The sequence below is a fragment of the Planococcus citri genome, chromosome 2 (genome assembly GCF_950023065.1).
Source record: "Planococcus citri chromosome 2, ihPlaCitr1.1, whole genome shotgun sequence".
Classification (NCBI taxonomy): Eukaryota; Metazoa; Arthropoda; class Insecta; order Hemiptera; family Pseudococcidae; genus Planococcus; species Planococcus citri.
The window spans coordinates 43,574,371-43,592,682 of NC_088678.1; the positions used below are offsets into that span (position 1 = coordinate 43,574,371).

At 36.1% G+C, this 18,312-nt stretch overlaps 1 protein-coding gene across 3 annotated transcripts in view; it reads right to left on the minus strand.

The window, feature by feature from the left end:
* The window catches only part of zfh1 (Zn finger homeodomain 1), a 358,078-nt gene that overhangs the window by 183,617 nt on the left and 156,149 nt on the right, over nt 1-18,312 (minus strand). For all 3 annotated transcript variants that reach the window (XM_065350413.1, XM_065350414.1, XM_065350412.1), the window contains exon 2: nt 10,372-10,794. In XM_065350413.1, the coding sequence (XP_065206485.1) occupies nt 10,372-10,794 (423 nt within the window). The remainder of the gene's footprint in view (nt 1-10,371; nt 10,795-18,312) is intronic.

Genomic DNA, 18,312 nt, shown 5'->3' on the forward strand with positions numbered 1-18,312 from the left:
CTATTTTTTCCTAAACGGATGAAAAGTTATAGGATAATCTCCACCCTTTGAGTAAAAGAAGGAAAATATATTCTTTATGTTTAACAGGCGCCAAAAGCAATTGGGTACCTCCTTCGTATCTCGGTCATGTTTTACCATTCCGCGTCGTCGTCGCCCTCTCTCCTGTACCTACTTCTCGCATCTCGCCATCTCATAACTCTGTTTTTGATAATGAAAACGTGTCGAGTTAATGCTTACAGCCGAAAATTTTCACCATATAAAGTAAAAGTATCCGTTTTCGTACTTTCAGCGTGAAATTGTTTTTAAAATATTATACACGCTAGTCGTCGTCGTCGTCGCGTGAGTCGAGTCGAGATTTTTTACTTTTCGTATTTTCACGTACCAGTAAACTTAACAACATTTCTCACACACACACATCACACGTATATAAATACGAGTAATTCGACAATCGCATTTTCTCCTTTCTGCGCTCTTTGCGCCTTCGATTCGATTTTCATTTATCGATGCAATTAGCGCAAAGTGCTGCGTAATAAACCGAGTAACAGTTAAAAGTTTTCACGGAAATCAATAAATTTATGTTAAGTAGTCGTCGAATAAACCAGCCGGCACGTTTACTATTTTAAAAAAACATAAAATGGACAATTTGCTAGAACGTTTTTACGAGTATTCTGTTCAACATATAAATTATAATTACTCGGCAAAAATAGTCTGCCATCCTTTCACCGTTATTTTGATGATTACCTTCGTTTGTTCGACATTAATAATATCGCGTGTGTTGGGCTGCTGAATGTAAAATTGTTTCCGTTTTTTCACGCTTTTTATCACTATATGTACTAGTACACATAACAGCTGATTGATTCGTCGTCGACTATTTTTGATGGCGCGAGCTGGTTGAAAAAATTTACAACCGTATAATTTTTTTATTACATAGTTTCAATGTAACTCTCGATGAGTCTATGGGATAAAATTTGTTCTACGTGCCTTTGATATTATTTACCTCCCTCGTTGATGAAAGTTGAAAACCAGTAGTGTGTTGAGTGTCAACCTTAGGCTCCGGATTGTATGTAGTTAGAGTTACTCAGAACACGTGTTTTATTTTCGGAATTACAAACTCATGATTTGATTTTTTTATCGGTGTATGTAATTTTAGGACTAAATATCTTGGAAAATTCAAGTCTTTGTAGCTCATTTTTCGTCTCAGCAGCTGAAATTTTTTGAAAGTAGCCCCAGGTCGCCATGTTCTAGTAAAAAAAATGATTAAATCGATTACAGAGTGACCTATAGATTCCCTTGTTAATACTTTTCACATTCAAATTATCAAGTAAATTGAGAACAAACCGCATTACTTATCGTAGTACGAGTATCACGTATCACCACATACAAGTGTTACACACAAATTGAAAAACAAAAAATACCGGAACAAGCGGAAATCTGATACCGTAGAGTAAAAATCTAAGGTCTTGTCCCTGGGGAAACTTTTGAATGAGATTTGTAAACGAAACGATATTCTGGAACAGTTGAAAAAATACCTACTTTCCAACTCAAGTATAGGTATTTCGAAATCTGACTTTTTGTTGGGGTAAAAAATTGTTAAGAATGCATCATTTTTAATTTCAAATACACGTAAGTACAAAACAAAATTTTAGGTACCTACATTATATAAACATTATACGAACACATGAAGAATGGAATCTCCTCAACTCATTTTACTCCATCGAGCACAACCGACGAACTTTTAAGAAATTCAGAGCGGAGGTCCACGCTTCCATTAGCAGCGATATTAACAGCCATGAATTTAGTTTCTCTCAATTTCGGATACTTGGGATTTTTATCATGTTTTCTTTTGGCTGTATTGATCATATACTCTGCAGAAGAACATACCTGTACTTCAACAATGAAAGCACATTGTTCGTTAAATAATATAATTTTTTTCCATCCTAATCCTAATCCCAATCCTTCGTCTCCATCTTCGTCTTCTTCTTCATCAACAGACTGAACAATGAAATCGTACGATAAACTAAGTCGTAAACTCAAATAATGAAATATACTGCCCATAAAAGCACTCGGCGTTACACCTCGAACATTACTTAATTCAATCATCTCGTTCACCAAAGGTACATTTTGCGATACGTATTCGACAAATTCAACGAAACCTGTACAATTCGAATTATGGCCATTTAAACACTGAGCCATTTCTTCAACACCTTGCTCGAATAAATCCGAAGATATATTAAAATTATTGTGGTAAAAGTTGACCAATTTTTCAGCCAATTCCATTCGAGCCTCGTTACTAGATATTGTGTAGTGAATCATGAAAGAATCAGCAAGGTCGTTTCGTTCTAGAATATTCTGCATCGTTAAGCTACCCATAGACCGAAGGAATGGTTCGAAGGGGAAACAAATAAAAACATCGTCGTCAGTTTTGCTACCCACAAGATAACCTTTCAAGTCTAGAAAATTCTTCGACGATATTCCTCTCTGGACCTTGGGCAATATTCTCCAAATTTGTCCGTATAATCTCATCAATATGAACCATCGAATGGTTAAGCTATCGACAATATTCTCGAGAATCGAGTCGATAACAACGTTGCGTTTTCGGCAATAATCTATTTCACCTGTGGAGATGAATTTTGCGATGGAAAACATGCTAAAAATTCTGCCTTGCAGGTCCTTGCCCCATCGATATCCTTTATACCAGTTTAAAGCTTTGGTACGCTGGAAAGAGGGGATCTTGAGACGTTCGAAGAGTAACGAAACGTTATCGTAGGAAATACTGTGAAACGGCATTAAGATGTTGTTTAGAGCTTTGTACTCTTTGATCGATCTTAAATCTCGAATGGTTTCCAAAATGGAAAACGTGCCCATAAATATGACTCTCTTTTGATACGGATTCGTTTGGAACATGGTTAACAACGAAGCGAAGAAATTCAACGTTTTCATCGCACCTTCTTCGGAAATAGCTGAGTTGGCGAGGGTACCGAGTAGAATACCATCGTAGTTGTCGACAAGAATGTAAGGTCGACGAGACTCGTGAATCCAATAAAGTATTTCAGTCAGGAGTTTGATACTTCTCACGACATCGTCATCGTTGTCCAAATTTTTCTTCAATAGTTCCAAAAATATATTCAATCGTTTTGGACTGATTTTCTTCAACTTCAAGGAATTATTGTTTGCCAGTTCGTTACGTATCACTTGTTCGATGTAAGGATGCTCGTCGTAAGCTGCTTTAACCCTTTTACCAATTCGTTTGATTAATTTATTGTAACTTGATCCAACGAGGTTTTCAAAATCCAAATAAACGATCGGATATCTTCCTAGATACCTGTTCAAAATCGCTTTGCAAGAAGAAATCAAAAGTGGTCTTTTCAAAAGCTCTATTTCTCCATTCTCGTTTACTATTTCTGCGTTATAAAATAATTTATAACTGGCTGTACTTTCAATGGGATATCGTCTTCCTTCTTCGTCCACCTGGATTCCTAGGAAGCTTTTGATCATATTTAAATTCATACTTTTACCCCACTTCGAAGGTATATGGATGGCTATTATCTTATATTTCTCGAACTTCACTACTAGACTGATCAGCATCGTTTTATCGATGTAGAAGTCCCCTCTGAGTAGATCGACGAAGTTTTTCGTCGAAGTGAAGTTCATTTTGCCAAATGGACGTTTAGCTACGAAGGAAAATTTACTCAGTTCTTCGGCAGAATTTGTGCTGAAAGTAGCCATCAGCATGAGAAAGTTTAACAAGCAGACCACAAGCGTTGACATGATAAGGAAATTGTTGTAAATCAGCCAATAAAATTTGATAAACTCATAGGAATGGGCAATGAGTATTTACCTATTAAATCATGTTGGAAATTTTAGATACAACTTACTCATCTCATTTTAAGGAACTTCTCTCGTCGTTTCATCCAAAGTATCTAGGTTTTAAAAAAAAATGTAGATAGTTACAAGTCACATTTTGTGTAAGTAGGTAGGTATGTGTTTTTTTCGGTGACTCGAATAGTATAAAAATTATCAAAACTAGGTACTGTAGGTAGTGAACGTAGGTGTAGGTACTTCCTACAAGTACAAGTACACGAAAAAACTACGTATATATTTTGTTATCTACTTCGAATAATTTTTCAAGATTGAAAATTCATTTGATAACAGCTTAAAATATATGGCTAATTGATAACACGATGGAATTGAAATCGTTCAACAAGCTTCTACGGAGATAAGCAGTAGGACATTCGATAGGTATGTACTTATGTAGTATGTACCTACTTGAATACGTTATCAATTGGTAGGTACACGTTGATAAAGGTACTGGGACACAAACAAAACTCTGAAGAGAAAGCAGAAAGAATTTTTTCACTTTAAAAAACTGACAATAAATCAAAAAAATGACCTAAACTCTGATCCAATAATTATATCGAGAATCATCAGAAATTGACGAATCAACTTTTTAAAAAGAAGAAAAAATACTTGATCAAATTCTAAAATTCGCAAAAATTGCAAATTTAGAAACATTTCTATAAAAAAAAACAAAAATTGAAAAAAATGCTAATTTGAAAACATATAGAAAGAGATACACATGAGCTAGATTTTTTGTTCAGATTGAAAAAAAGAGAGAATAGTAATTTAAGAAATTGGAAAACTTTGCAAATGTAACCAAAATTTAAAAAAATGGAAAAATAGTCATTAAAAATTTTTTAGAAACTACACAAAAAATTCTCTCTATCCTACATTACTCTAGCTGCCAAGTACCTATTCGACAATTTTTGGTGGTTTCCAAAATCATTTTTCCACCCATCAAGTTTCGAGTCCATCTACTGTAATTAATCCCTCCCCCCCGTTCATGTCACTGGTGTTAAATATGGAAGGATTCAGTTTTCAGAAAATTTAAAGATACAGAAATATGAAAATTTTTCCAAAAATTCAAAAAAAAATATTCCACAAAAATTTATACCTACTTAGTAACTTAACGAATTTTAAAAAAATTGTAAAAATTTGTAAAATTTTTCCAATTGAAAAAGTAAACAGAAATTTTTAAATTGGACAAACTTTGCAAAATCTGCAAAAAATTTCCCAACAAACCACAAAAATGAAAATTTGAATCAATTTCAGAAATTTTCCATACCAGCCTACTTACTTATTTCACAAAACCAAGTTCCAATTGTTACAAGATCTTGACAATTTTTTGAAACAAATCAACACAAATTCGAAAAATTTGCATACTTAGCTGATTTCCTTCAATCATCGACTTCAAAAACTGATCTTACATTTGAAGATCATGAAGTTCATAGCCACATTAAAAAAGAAAAAAGTTGCTAGATTCGAAGCCACAAATAAGCAAAATAGAAGTAAGTAAAAACCGGACACATCAAAATTCATTGTCAGTTTTAGAGACGACATCCACATCAGCGACACCGCAGCAACAACTTTTATAATTTCGAGCTTTAATGTGGAACCATTATCTGTTCAATTTATCATAGGTAGGTACAAATGTTACAGATTTTTGATAAGATCATCCATAAGAATTAGCGACCGAGTATTTAATCAGTTTTCCTGATAAGTCATAGAATGAAATCATGAATTTGGGAAATTCTTTCATTTGAAATAGGTACCTTCACCTACATCTAAAATCTCTTATTTTCGACTAATACCAACATTTTTGTTTTTAAAACTACCTAACATGCTTTTAATATTTGAAGGAACCGAAGATAATGATGTTACATACATGTAATTCCATCTACTTTAATATGAATTTCGATATCATTAATTGGGAAACCCAAGCAACCGCGTCTATCTCTTGATATAATATTCACACCACAGAAAACTAATCGTCCCACCAAAATACTAAAATAAGCAAATTTTATCAACGCCCAAAGTCATATATCTCTTCGAACAGGATACCTGCCATAAACGCTTATTCCAACCTACGACTTTTACGTACGTATATCGTTGACCACGTCTCATCACATTTATCTCAACACACTTCCGCGACAACTGGAACATCAATAAGGACCGCAGCATTCGTTATCACACCGCAATAAACACATCCAACTTTCACCCAACATCGGAAATAATTTATTTTATCAACGTTTCAACTTCTCACCTCCGGCTTACCAGTCTTATTGATAATGATTTTAGGTTTTCAGGTTTTGATTTGGACGCAGCTCGCAGCAGCTAACTATTTAAACGACCTTCATCCAGAGCGTCATAAACGACGAATATACGTATCTACCACATGAACGGAATTATTCTAGATAGTTACTTATTTATCTCAACTCATCAAAGTGCCGTTAAAAGATACTCGAGAAACCGGACAACGAAAAGAAGTTGGTATCCTGTTTGTGGCATTTGTTCCTTTCGAACGGGACGCGGTGTCCGTATCGTGATAGAATACAATGCTCGAAACTTTGCGGTAAACTTTTCACCGACCGATGCGATGTTGATGCTAATTTACAGTACGAGAGATTATCTTTATAGTGTGTAACATTAGCAGATTTTATTGGCGAATTTTCTAATTATAGAGGCAGGCGAATGATTAGATCGCAGATGTAAAATATTTTGTGTTTTGAGCCCACTGTAACGAACGAAACAGCCTGTTTCAAAATTCGTGGAAGTCGAAAAAAATTGACGAAGTTTTGAGTGAAATTCAACTGACGAAAGTGATTGACAAAATCACAAAAATTTCACCAAGATAGCTCCTAAATAGATTTATTGAAATTAAAATTTTAAATTTGTAAATCAATTAGCAATCCTAATACGAGTATGTGATTTCCAGGACTCGAAACACCCCATTTTTATTCAATCACCAAAGTCTGCTCTCGAGATACACTTCAATACACACGGTATCCTTTCCTTTTTATTTATTTTTTTCAACAAACATACCCCAAAAATACAAAAAAATACACAGCAACCCCGAATGTGTAAAGAAGTACGACACGCCATAAATCAAAAACTCGGTCAAGATTAAAATGAAAACCGAAGTTGGGAAAAACTTTAAGGTGGAAACATAAAAATCATCGGCGCGGTGTTGAAATCGGGAAAGAGTTTGAATAAGAAAATACGGTCCAACTTGGTACGCAGCTTAGGAGAGCCTGTTGTGAAATTTTTCCTCCAAAGTCTAAACTATTGCGAAAGCTATAGGAGAATTTCTCATCCGGAAGAGAGGACTTTGCGAGAGTAAAACTTGTTTCGCAAGTAAAGAATCATTTTTGGCGTAGTGAAATTTTACTTTCAACAAATTATCTGATGCGTACGTCAACTATGTGGGAAAAGTTTTCTTCGTTGCAACTTATGTCAACTACATGCCTCATATACATGAACCATAGTAATCGTAACCTCCATAAATACTTAAAACACGGGTTCGAGACATTATACAAGAGAATTTTTTACCCCTCAGGGTAGAGAGATACAGAACTACATATACATTGTATGTACTAAAGGCGTCTACAATGACTTGATATCTCATCAAATACCATACTGTTTCATTTCCACTGCAGACGCAAATAAGAAACGATAACTCTCGTAAAAGAAGTTGGCAAATATCTTCTACTTCCCATAAAGCGTACAAAATTAGCGAATTTTTGCCATCCGATGCAAAATGAATGGCTCTGCGTCCAGTAATACAATACGTCCCTCATAGCCGAGGATATACTGCGAGTATGTTGCACCGAACAATTGTCGAGCAAAAACAGCGAAATAGTCTTGTTTTGCTAGTTTTTCAGTCATTTAACAAACTAACTATACGGCCGCCTTTTGGCATTCGAGCCTCATACATCATACGACGAAGACATCTAATGAGTTACTTAGTGTCTGAAATAGGCTATTATTGCTGATATACGTGCAACATTATAAAATACATTCGTCTAAAAAATGTCGCGAAAATTGCAAAATAACCCTCGTTTCTAGTCTGATTTCCTATCGCAACCCTATTTTTATCGCGGTCCAAGGGCCGTACTCTACCGCCCCAAGCGGGTTATTAAAAGGCTTTAAGCCAACTTTCTTCCACAACCAGACTCCTAGACGAATACTCGACCAAATACAAATACGAATTTTTCAAGCGTGTTATCGATAGTTAATGGTTTGTATCTACATGTTACGTACATAAATTTCGCATATATGCGATTTTTACGCAGCTCGTACATATTGCAGACTACTTAGATGTAGGAGTACATAACCAATTGAAACGAGTATTATTACACATGTAAGTACGTTGAAGAACGTGCAGCATGTTTTTCTCAAAACATAGGAATTCCAAAAATTTCGTACAAATCCGGATATTTTTTCATCCAAAATTTGATTTTCGTAAATGAAAGTAAGTACGTCTCGTAGTCTGCAGTCCCTCGTTAGCTTTCATAAAGCTGTGCTTATAAAATCGAAGTTTTTTGAATCAAGTCAACTTAACAAAGAAGAAAGTATGGGGAGTGCATTTTCTTTTTTTATATTTTCATATACACTGATTTTCTTCTCAAAACTGCTTAAAACAGTTCGAAACTTACACATTCAATTCAGAGAGTTAAAATCAGGATATACATACAAAGTTTCAGCTTTCTAGTTCAACTTAGGTGAAATTTTGATTTTGATTCCAACATCTTACGAATATGGTGACTTTTTGGTGACAGCTTCACCAACCAGTGACCACGTGTAAAATTTCCCCAGGGCACTTGAAAAAATTTTCGACGGTCGGATGACTTCTTGGTGACAAATTCAATTGATTTTCGACTTGGTGACTTGATGATCAAGCTGTCACCAAAGAGTCGCCACTTTTCTGAGGTGTTGCTGGAATCAAAATCAAAATTTCACCCAAGTTGAACCAGCTGAAACTTTGTATGTACCCCTCAGATTCTGGCGAATACTTCATCAACAATTCGCCACGAGGATGGGACAAAAAATTGTTGATGAAAATTTGTTTGAAAAATAGCGGTTTTAACAATTGTAAACACAATTTACAAAGGCCCTAGGAAGATAAGTATGGTCGAGCGGCCCCTGAGACCTTTGGAGGTGAAACTTATGTGATGTATAGGTACCCCCAAGATGAGTATTCTCCCCAAGTTTTGGACCTTAACTCTGAGTGGCTCTTGAGTAGGTAATTCCTCAAAAATCGAAAATCGTTTTCAATTTTTTTCTCAGGATTGACCCGGACGACTTTTTTAAAACTTGAACCAAAGTGTACGTATGCATAAGGGCTTTTGCCAAAAAAAATCAACAGTCCCCTCCCCCCACTTTTCCCCTCCAAAATTTCGATTCAATTTTTTGAAGTCCCCCTTACACCCTAAGGCCTTTCGGCACACTTTTTGAAAAATATTTTTTAAATGCAGTATTGATCCTAGAACAACATATAACTTACCCAAAATTGTACCTCGGGTGCGCCATAGTCAAATTCGACCAAAACCAACATCCCCTCACCTGTAATAAGGTTAATATGGTACCAACACCACTGCTGTTGAAGTAATTTCTGGAGTATTGTTTATAATGTTGTTATTTTTAAATGAAAATAATGATGTTTTTGAGAGTCGTTATTCACAAATTCCGATTTAGGGGAAGTGAAGCACCCCCTCCCCCAAATTTGGGCGAAACTTTCAATAAGAAACCTGGGGCATGTGACATATCGAATTATATGTTTTTGGTAGCGCTGAACACGAATATGACGTCATATTTCTGATTGGACCCCACCCACGGCCCCCAACACCTCCCCAAATGAGGTAAAAATTCAAAAAAAGGGTTTGTTCGTGCGAAACATGAAATAGTATGTTTTTGGCGACGCTGTAACAGAATATGACGTCAGAATTTTGATTGGACCCCATCCACGGCTCCCAGCACCTTCCCAAAGGGAGTATCCTAAAAAAAATGGTTTCATTCGGGTGACACATGAAATAGGTAGTATGTTTTCGATATCGCTGCACACGAAAATAGCCTCAGTTTTTCAAATTGACGTCACCCATAGCTCCTACAACCTCCTCCCAGGGGTAATTGTCCAAAAGATTTGTTGGGGGCCATGGATGGGTCCAATCAAAATTCTGATGTCATATTCGGTTTCAGCATCCCGATTCAGCAGTGATTTTAAATTTAAGATGATTACTGATAACCAACTGAATTAGGAATTGTATTTATGGGTGCAACTCAATCACAGAATATGGACACCTCCAAAAATTAGACCAGTACTTGCACCATATGAAATGAAACGTACTCCTGGCGCAGAACCACTCGTATTAGTGGGTTCATAGAAAACATTCACGATCATCTGAACGTTGTGCTCCTGGCGCAGAATTGAATGAATCACGCTAGATCGATTCATTTTTCACGAATCAAAAGCCTCAAGACACGATTCCTGATCAACTACTAACTGAAGTATAATTTCAATTACAAAATAGCACAAACCTTTATCAGTATCATCCAACTTGAGACAGCTATCCAAATCGGGCGAATCAGACCTCGCAATACTCTGACTTCCCAACGACCGCTCATCTATCACGAGATCAGAACTGGGTGTATCAGCCATATAGTCCTTCTGCGACGACGGCTGACCATCTTGTGACTCACAATCAAAACTATCATCCGCATGCTTGATACCATTCATCACTTTGATGGATTCCATCGCCTCGATCGCTTCCATCATCGCTTGCTGTTGATCATCTTCAATCGATCCGTTTCTAATATGAGCGAATTTGGCAGTTATGGCAGCGGTTGCTCTCTCGTTGCACGTCAGTTGTAAATTATGATTGGAATCCGGACTCATTACGTCGCTCTCAGGCAGTGAACTTTCGCCATGTAAGTCATCCATGTCTTCGTATTCGGCATCCACTGCGAACAGAACGGAAAAGGGGGTTAAAATCACGTTAAATTTTCATCCATGCACGGAGGACGACGAGTATCTCTATCCTATATACTCGTATATGTATGTACCTATTAAAAGTCGCACGTGCGAATCATCCTTTATAATATGTATAAGTAAGTAAGCGTTTTACAAATGTCGACCACAGCGATCGAGTTAACACGCGTCCCCCTCTGCAGTATTTTACAACTCACTGATCAACGATTTGTTAAAATAACGTCAAGCTCGGTGCGCAACGCAAGCCAGCATTTCGGGTCAATGCAAGTTCACTCTCACCACGACGACGAGTCACTCGCTATAGTCGCTACGTACGAAAAATTTAATTACAATTTTCCACGTCAAGGTTAACGCAGCGCGGTATTCCGTACCAATAACTAAGAATGAGAAACGAATAATGCAATTAAAGGTGACGTCATTGTTATAAGGGATGCTGTAAGCTAAAATGCATAACTCCATAATGAATTCACCCTTTTTATACACGCATATACATACTATACAAAAGACCTGGAAAACATTAGGGTGTATTCACGCGTGTGCTGACCGTAAAACGTGTTATTTTAAAAAGGAACAAATCCTTGTATTTTGTATTACTTCAATATTTACGGATTATAAAGGTTTTATTTTCGGCTCATGCCGAAATAAACGCCAAATTAAAATACACACTTTCCCATTCGAGGTGTACGTACTACATACAATGACATACCTAGCACTCGTACTGGTTTAATAATCCGCCACAGGCGAGACTAAAGGGATGATTGAAGGCTATAGAGTGACTGCAGCTTCTATATAAAGCTTACTGTAGAAGATGAAATGGGAGGGGGTTTGGTTTTTCCTTTTGATTTGTAAAAAATAAAAGACTAAATTGAAAAAAAGACTGAGACAAAAGTTGTTGAAATAAAACTTGGGCGTCGCAAAAATCTACTGACCTATTCAATTAAAACTTTCAAATGAAAGTTCAACATTTCGTAACAAGGAGGTACAAAAATTGAGAACAACCATTTAAAATTTCTGGAGAAAATTACAATGAAGGCACTTTTTCATTTTCTTGATAACAAAAATAATTTTCAAAGTGGGATCTCAAAAGCCTCCAATTTTAATCAAAATTTGATCGCAGTGAAGTTGTATGTACATTGATTATTATTGATTTGAAGCGTTGAGTTCAAAATTGATGTATTTTTTCGATATAATCCTTCTTACCCCTCCTCCATCATGCAATGCATTTGAATTCCTAATCGGGTTGAACCAAGAATGATTAATTTTTTTGATCCCCGCCCCCTCTAAAACAAGTTTTAAAATGAGAAATAACTCAAAAAAAATCGAAAAATTCATTTTAAGATGAAAAAGTTGAGAAAATTCACCTCAGTAGAAGAAAAACTTTACTTTCAACATTTTCAATAATTTTCTTTGGGCTGATTTTTGGCCATAGCAAGTGCAAGATTTTTTTTCGTCAATTATACAAGCTTTAAGCCCAATGACTTTGAAAAGTGCAACCCTCAGCATTTCAAATGAAATTGAACAAATCTCACGCCATTTTTACGTAGTCGAAATTCATTTATTCTCATTGCTAACTACATTCGAATGAAACACCCCACAATCAACAGTACGGCTTCTTCGGAGAGAAAAAAAGAGAGAAGTATCGATAGCAGCTTCGTCATTGCGTAATTAAAAGAAAGCAGAGCGGCTGGGGAGAAGGAGGAAACGGAAAAAAGGTATCTAATCACTTCCCAAACAACACACATAACGTCACCTAATCCGAAAGCATCGTTAATATTAATAAAATGGTAACACGATTAAAGTAATCCGCGAAAGTTACCATTTAAAATAATTGAACTCGTAACGCTAACAAAACGTCGAAGAAAAAAGTTGACACCCCGTATACCACGCGTCGCCTGAATGGCGTCATTTTTCGCCAGGGAAATCGCGCTCGCAGCTTTGGATGGAGGCGCGGGATGCGGAGCACCCACGCAAAGGCCACGTAAAAAATTAATTCACCGTTTCCTTTGAGAGAACGCGGCCGCACACAAACGCCGACTTTAGTTTCCTTCGAGGTAGCAAAGTAAAGGCTGGATGAGGATACACGTAAGTCTATATACTCGTATCCTATGTATAAGTATACCGAGGAGAGAGAAGAAAAAAATAAAATAAAAACCTAAATCAACGATATTGGCGAACAAGAAGAATACTTGTAGGCGGATAGGAGCAGACAAGTAGAACGGAGTAAATCAACCGAAAGATGCGTGATCGCGCATTCGTTGGCCAGATTTTTATCCCTTTTCGATATGACATGACGGCGGTTTCTATATACTGTGGTGCTACACATTGACGAGAATTTACCATTAAACGATGGCGGATTTCTTTCGAAAATTGCGAGGAATGAGGCCGCATTACGGGACGAGCACAGATAAACCTATCTTTATTACGATAGACGATCGCAATGTCAGAGGCAGCCTGGAGCCACCTATACGTGTTGAAAAACGGCTACGTGAATTTTCACAAAATCTGTGCGTATAGCCGTTTTAAAAGATTACCTTTTATACGTGTTTTTCTTTTCTGACTTTCTCTCGGCGAAAACAAAACGCTGTTTTATCCTTTTCGCCTTCTTCGAGGTTGCAATTTTTCCATATTTTCTTTCTTTTTTCCCAACCACCACGCTTCGTCTCGTTGTCTCTCTTTTTCTTCTTATACTTTTCCTTCGTCGTTGTACCCCCTTGTCTTCGTCTCTCGCACGCGTTAAATGCTACGACGACGACTAGTCGTCGTATTTTTTTTCGTGCTCTCGCTTTTATCGCCAGACTCTTAAAGATTTTTATTCCAGTTCTAATCGGATTATAGACATTATCGTTCCCACGTAAATGCACCGAGATTTTTGATAATCAAGTAAAAATTACACTTTACTCGCAGTAAAATACCAAACTTTAATTTAACTAATAGTTCGAAAGAATTTGATCTTTGGTTGACAATAAAATAATATGAATTGGGAAGATTGCTTGATTTTTTGTATCTTGTCAAAATGATGCAGGAGAAGGAGGGAATACAGAAGCATCACGAGATCACATCCAAGAAATATATATAGATATTTTGAACTTGTCGATCTCAAGTGGTCAAATCAGCAAACGTCGTCATAATTTTCTGACATTTTTCTCGAAATGGGTGTCTGAAGCAGCAAGGAGCATTGAGAGGTTGTAGACTTTCAAAAAATGACTCAAGGAAGGTACCTATTTTAACTAGATTAAAAATGTTTCTACCGTACATAGCTGGATCGAAAAAGTATGGAATAGATCACCAATTTCAGGTGCTGACGCACACTTTTCGAATTTCGTTGAATTTTGGAAAATCAGTTTACACCAAAAATGGAACAAAAATTAAAATTTCACCAAACTGACCTGAAAAGCTGAAATTTGGTACATACCTGTCTACATCTACCCACCAAAAACATTGTAAATGGTCACGAAACGTTTTGAGGAGCTTCGGAGCCTTCCAACGATTTTTGAATATCTCATTTTGCTTCTTTTTCTACGCCACTGGATCTCAAGAGGTCGAGAATGTTGGTTCAAGACGTTTTTTCCTTATATATTTGAATCATTACTTCTGCGCCAGGAGCCGCATATTTTGGCCAAAATTTCAGGAGTTAAAGTGTACTTTTCAATTTTTGACGATATTTTGAAAATCAAATTGATTTAAAAATGCAAAAAATCAAAATTTTACTAGATTGACCAAGAAAGCTAAAATTTGGCAAGGTGTCTACAGGAATTTGTTTACCGAAAATCACTACATTTTTATTACCTTTCAAAAAAAATAACTACCTTCCAAAATATTTTCAACACCCCCCTCCTCCTCACAGATCGATTTTTTTCATTTTTATTTATTTATTTATTTATTTATTTATTTATTTTTTGATTTGAACTTTGTAATTTTTTACATTAGAGTACCTAGGACGTTTTCATCAATTCGAAATCAATTCAATGATTATAAAACCATCGCAAAATTTATTGAAGTTGTTACAATTTCTCATAAATGTGATGTACGAGTACATACAAAATGAAGTTGAACGAACTCGATGAATTAACAAAATAAAAATAGGACCATTCAAAAAATACAATGACGAATTTGCAAAAAAAAAGGAGGATCTTTTTGACGATTTTGACCAAAAAAGTGAGGCTTGAGGGCAATTTTGAAAAAAAAACAGCTTTTTCCTTAGTAAGTAAGGTACATAATGTTGGTAAAAAAATTGGAACTTTTATGAATTTTGACCAACAAAACAGAAATTTTTGTAAATGTTGACAAAAAAGTAGACATTTTTGCCAATTTTCTCAAAAAAAAACACAAGATTTTATCGTCCATTCAGAGGAAAGAAGAGGGGGAAGAGTCGCCGATTTTTTGAGAATTTTTTTAATCGTGAAATTTATCATTTGGAAAAATGGCAATTCAAGATTTTATCATCCGTGAAAGTACATTCGCGAAAATTTTCAGGAACCCGAGTCAACTAGGAATGGTTTTAAGTCAATTTGAAGCCTCCAGAAATTTTTTTAGTTTTCCAAAAAAATTTTATTAAGAACTGTTCAAATAAACTTTGGCACTTATTTTTTCAAATTATCAATTGGATTTTCCACTTTTTTCATTTTTTACTACCTTTCAAGAAAAATTGCTGAAAATCACCGCTTTTTCACTACTTTCACTACCTGTAGACACCCTGTTTGGTTAGCATCCTATTTTCGAACCTCTGAATCGATTGTGAAGGGTTTTGAACCGTTTTCAGTAGTTCTGGAGTCTCCAGCAGATTTTTGGAAGTTGAAATTTCCACAGAATTAACTTCAATGAAGATGGAAAGCTGGCCAGTGAGTCTCAAGAATGTTAGTTTCGGAGATTTTTCCTCATTTATGCATCATTACTTCTGCGCCAGGAGCTGCATATTTTGGTTTGAAAAGTTTATCTCACAAAAGAGGTATCCCAACTGCTGGAATATTTTTTGAACTAGACAAAGCTGGATGGAAATAGCACACAAAAATACCTCAAAAGATAAAATATCAGGCACTGAAGTGCATTTTTCAATTTTTAAATTAAAAATCAAATCGAACCAAAAATACAAAAAACCAAAATTTTGCCAGATCGAGTTGGAAAGCTCACATTTGATAATGTACCTAACCCACCGTATTTTCGAATCTCTGAATCGATTGTAAATGGTTTCAAACTATTTTCAGAATTTCTAATACCTTATTCCAGTAGATTTTTGAAAGTTGAATTTCTCACAAAAATCTTAGCACATGAAGTTGGAAAATCAAAATTTACTCTATACCTCAATTTCAACATGCTGAGTCGTATGATTTTTTTCAATTTTCAGAAAATTGGTGGCCGATGGAAAGGGAAGATCATAGCTTTGCCTGGTTCAGAAAAGAAGGAATAATTCTTCCTTCGGTAAGGTTGACTACTCTTAAAGCTATTGAAATTTGTAATTCACCTGAAAGTTTGCTCGTATATCAATCATTCAATCAATTGAAAAATTTCACGCGAAAAAAGATGATCAGGATATTATTCCATCCTGAAGGGATCTTTTCTGACTGTTCCCTTCAAACGAAAACTTGTGGTGATTTCATGCTGCGGATTGCTACAATGACCTACTAAAATTTTGCTTATGAATCAATATAGATACGATTAGTAATTTGAATAAAGTAATACGTATCATTCTTTTTATTTTTAAAAATAGAAAAGTAAAAAAAAAAGATAAAAAATGGGTAAAAAATCATCGAATGATGTTTTAATTAATCGCCAAATGTAGAATTATAGGTACAATGTCAACAGCAGTTTTTTTCACGCGGTTTCATCCCCTCTATAATTTCATTCGAATTTAGGGTGAAAGATGATAAGGAGAAGTGTCGTAGGTGCAGCTAGAGAGGCGAAGACGAGGGGATGTTGGCGTTCTACCCGCTGAACCGCGCCCAACGACACGACCGGCTAAAAGAAAAATCGCCGTTCAAGTCAAAAGTCCGACAGCAGGGCAGTCGAGCGGGGAAGTTAAAAAATGGGAAAAAGAAAAAACAACTCGACAACGGCGGAGAGGGTTGAAACAGCGTACAAAATGAATAACAAACGAGGACCGGAGCTGAAATATTTATTTTCTGGCACATTACACCTGCCTGTCACCGCCAAAAGCAATCACCAGTACATTTTTAAACTTCTTCAACTTTTCTTCTTCTTTTTTTTCCTTCTTCAGTTTGGCTCGCTGCAGCATTAGAGGAGGTTTTTTCGCGTTCACTTTGCTGCTCGTTTTTTCTGCGGAAATTTTCTCATTCTAGTCGCAAAGATGGTAGATTTTTTGAATTGATCTGACGGCGTTAGGAATCTGCCGAAGGGGTGGTAGTGAAGGCAAACAAGTTTTGCTTTAGTGTAGCTTGTTTTCTATGGAGATAATTATACCCCGTCAGAGTGAGTATTAGATATATGTATTAAAAATTATAAATGAATCGAATCGATTGCTCGGAAGATTCTTGATACAGATAGATGTATAGCAGCAAGTACATACGTAAGCATTGATATACAGCTATTTCATCCCTGCTTGGGTATGTTTTTATTGACTGCCGAGCAATATACTTCCATTAGTGTTTTATAAGAAAACTTTCCAACCGCTCGGTAAGAATTTCACCGAGAGAATATCTTTTCACGATGACAAAAGCGTCGAATGAATCATGTGCTTTTTCGTCTTTTTCAATGCGACGAGGGCGGAATTATCTTTCAATATGGACGCAACGTCGCTCGGTACAGGTTTGGTCACATTGTTGACGTTTTCCAAATAAACGTACCGGCTTCCGGTCACGGAAAATACCAAACCGAGTTCCCTTTTCGCAAATGTTATCATTGTTTGCGGGGATAACGCAGCGTTACCCTTCTAGCTTTTTTCTTTTGTTATGGTAATTGTACTCTATATATATACCTTACCTATGTAGTACCTTGCTGTATGAATCTGGTATTTTTTTTTACCCCTCTGGACGTCGTGTCGTATGTACGGACTATATGGACATGGAGACCACGACGACGAGACATCCGTTCGCTTTAGCGTGTGTTTGGAAAAGTTAAATCTTTTTAACAAACCGTATTTATGTGCGAGATGATAAGATTTATTATGTGGTGAATACGGAATGTGATCGTGTCATTTTTTTTTCAAAAATGAACACAGAGTTATAGAATGATTTCATTTACTATACGTGGGACGTTTATAACCTAATTTCAGCTCAGTTACAATAATTCCAATTTTTATACTAGAATTGAGTTGAAAAAAATCGTCAAAAATTTCGATTACAAAGGTTTTGGAAAATGCTCCATCAAAAAATTCAACCTTTTCTTGGCAAAAAATTCAGGGAGAACCTATTTCTCCCAATCGGTCGTATACTTTTTCGAGCATTTTCCGCGAATTGACCTCTCCTCGTCTCTGTTCGCTTCAAACACATCCGCATTAATTTCGCACTCTTTCATCAAGGTACACAAATACAACACAG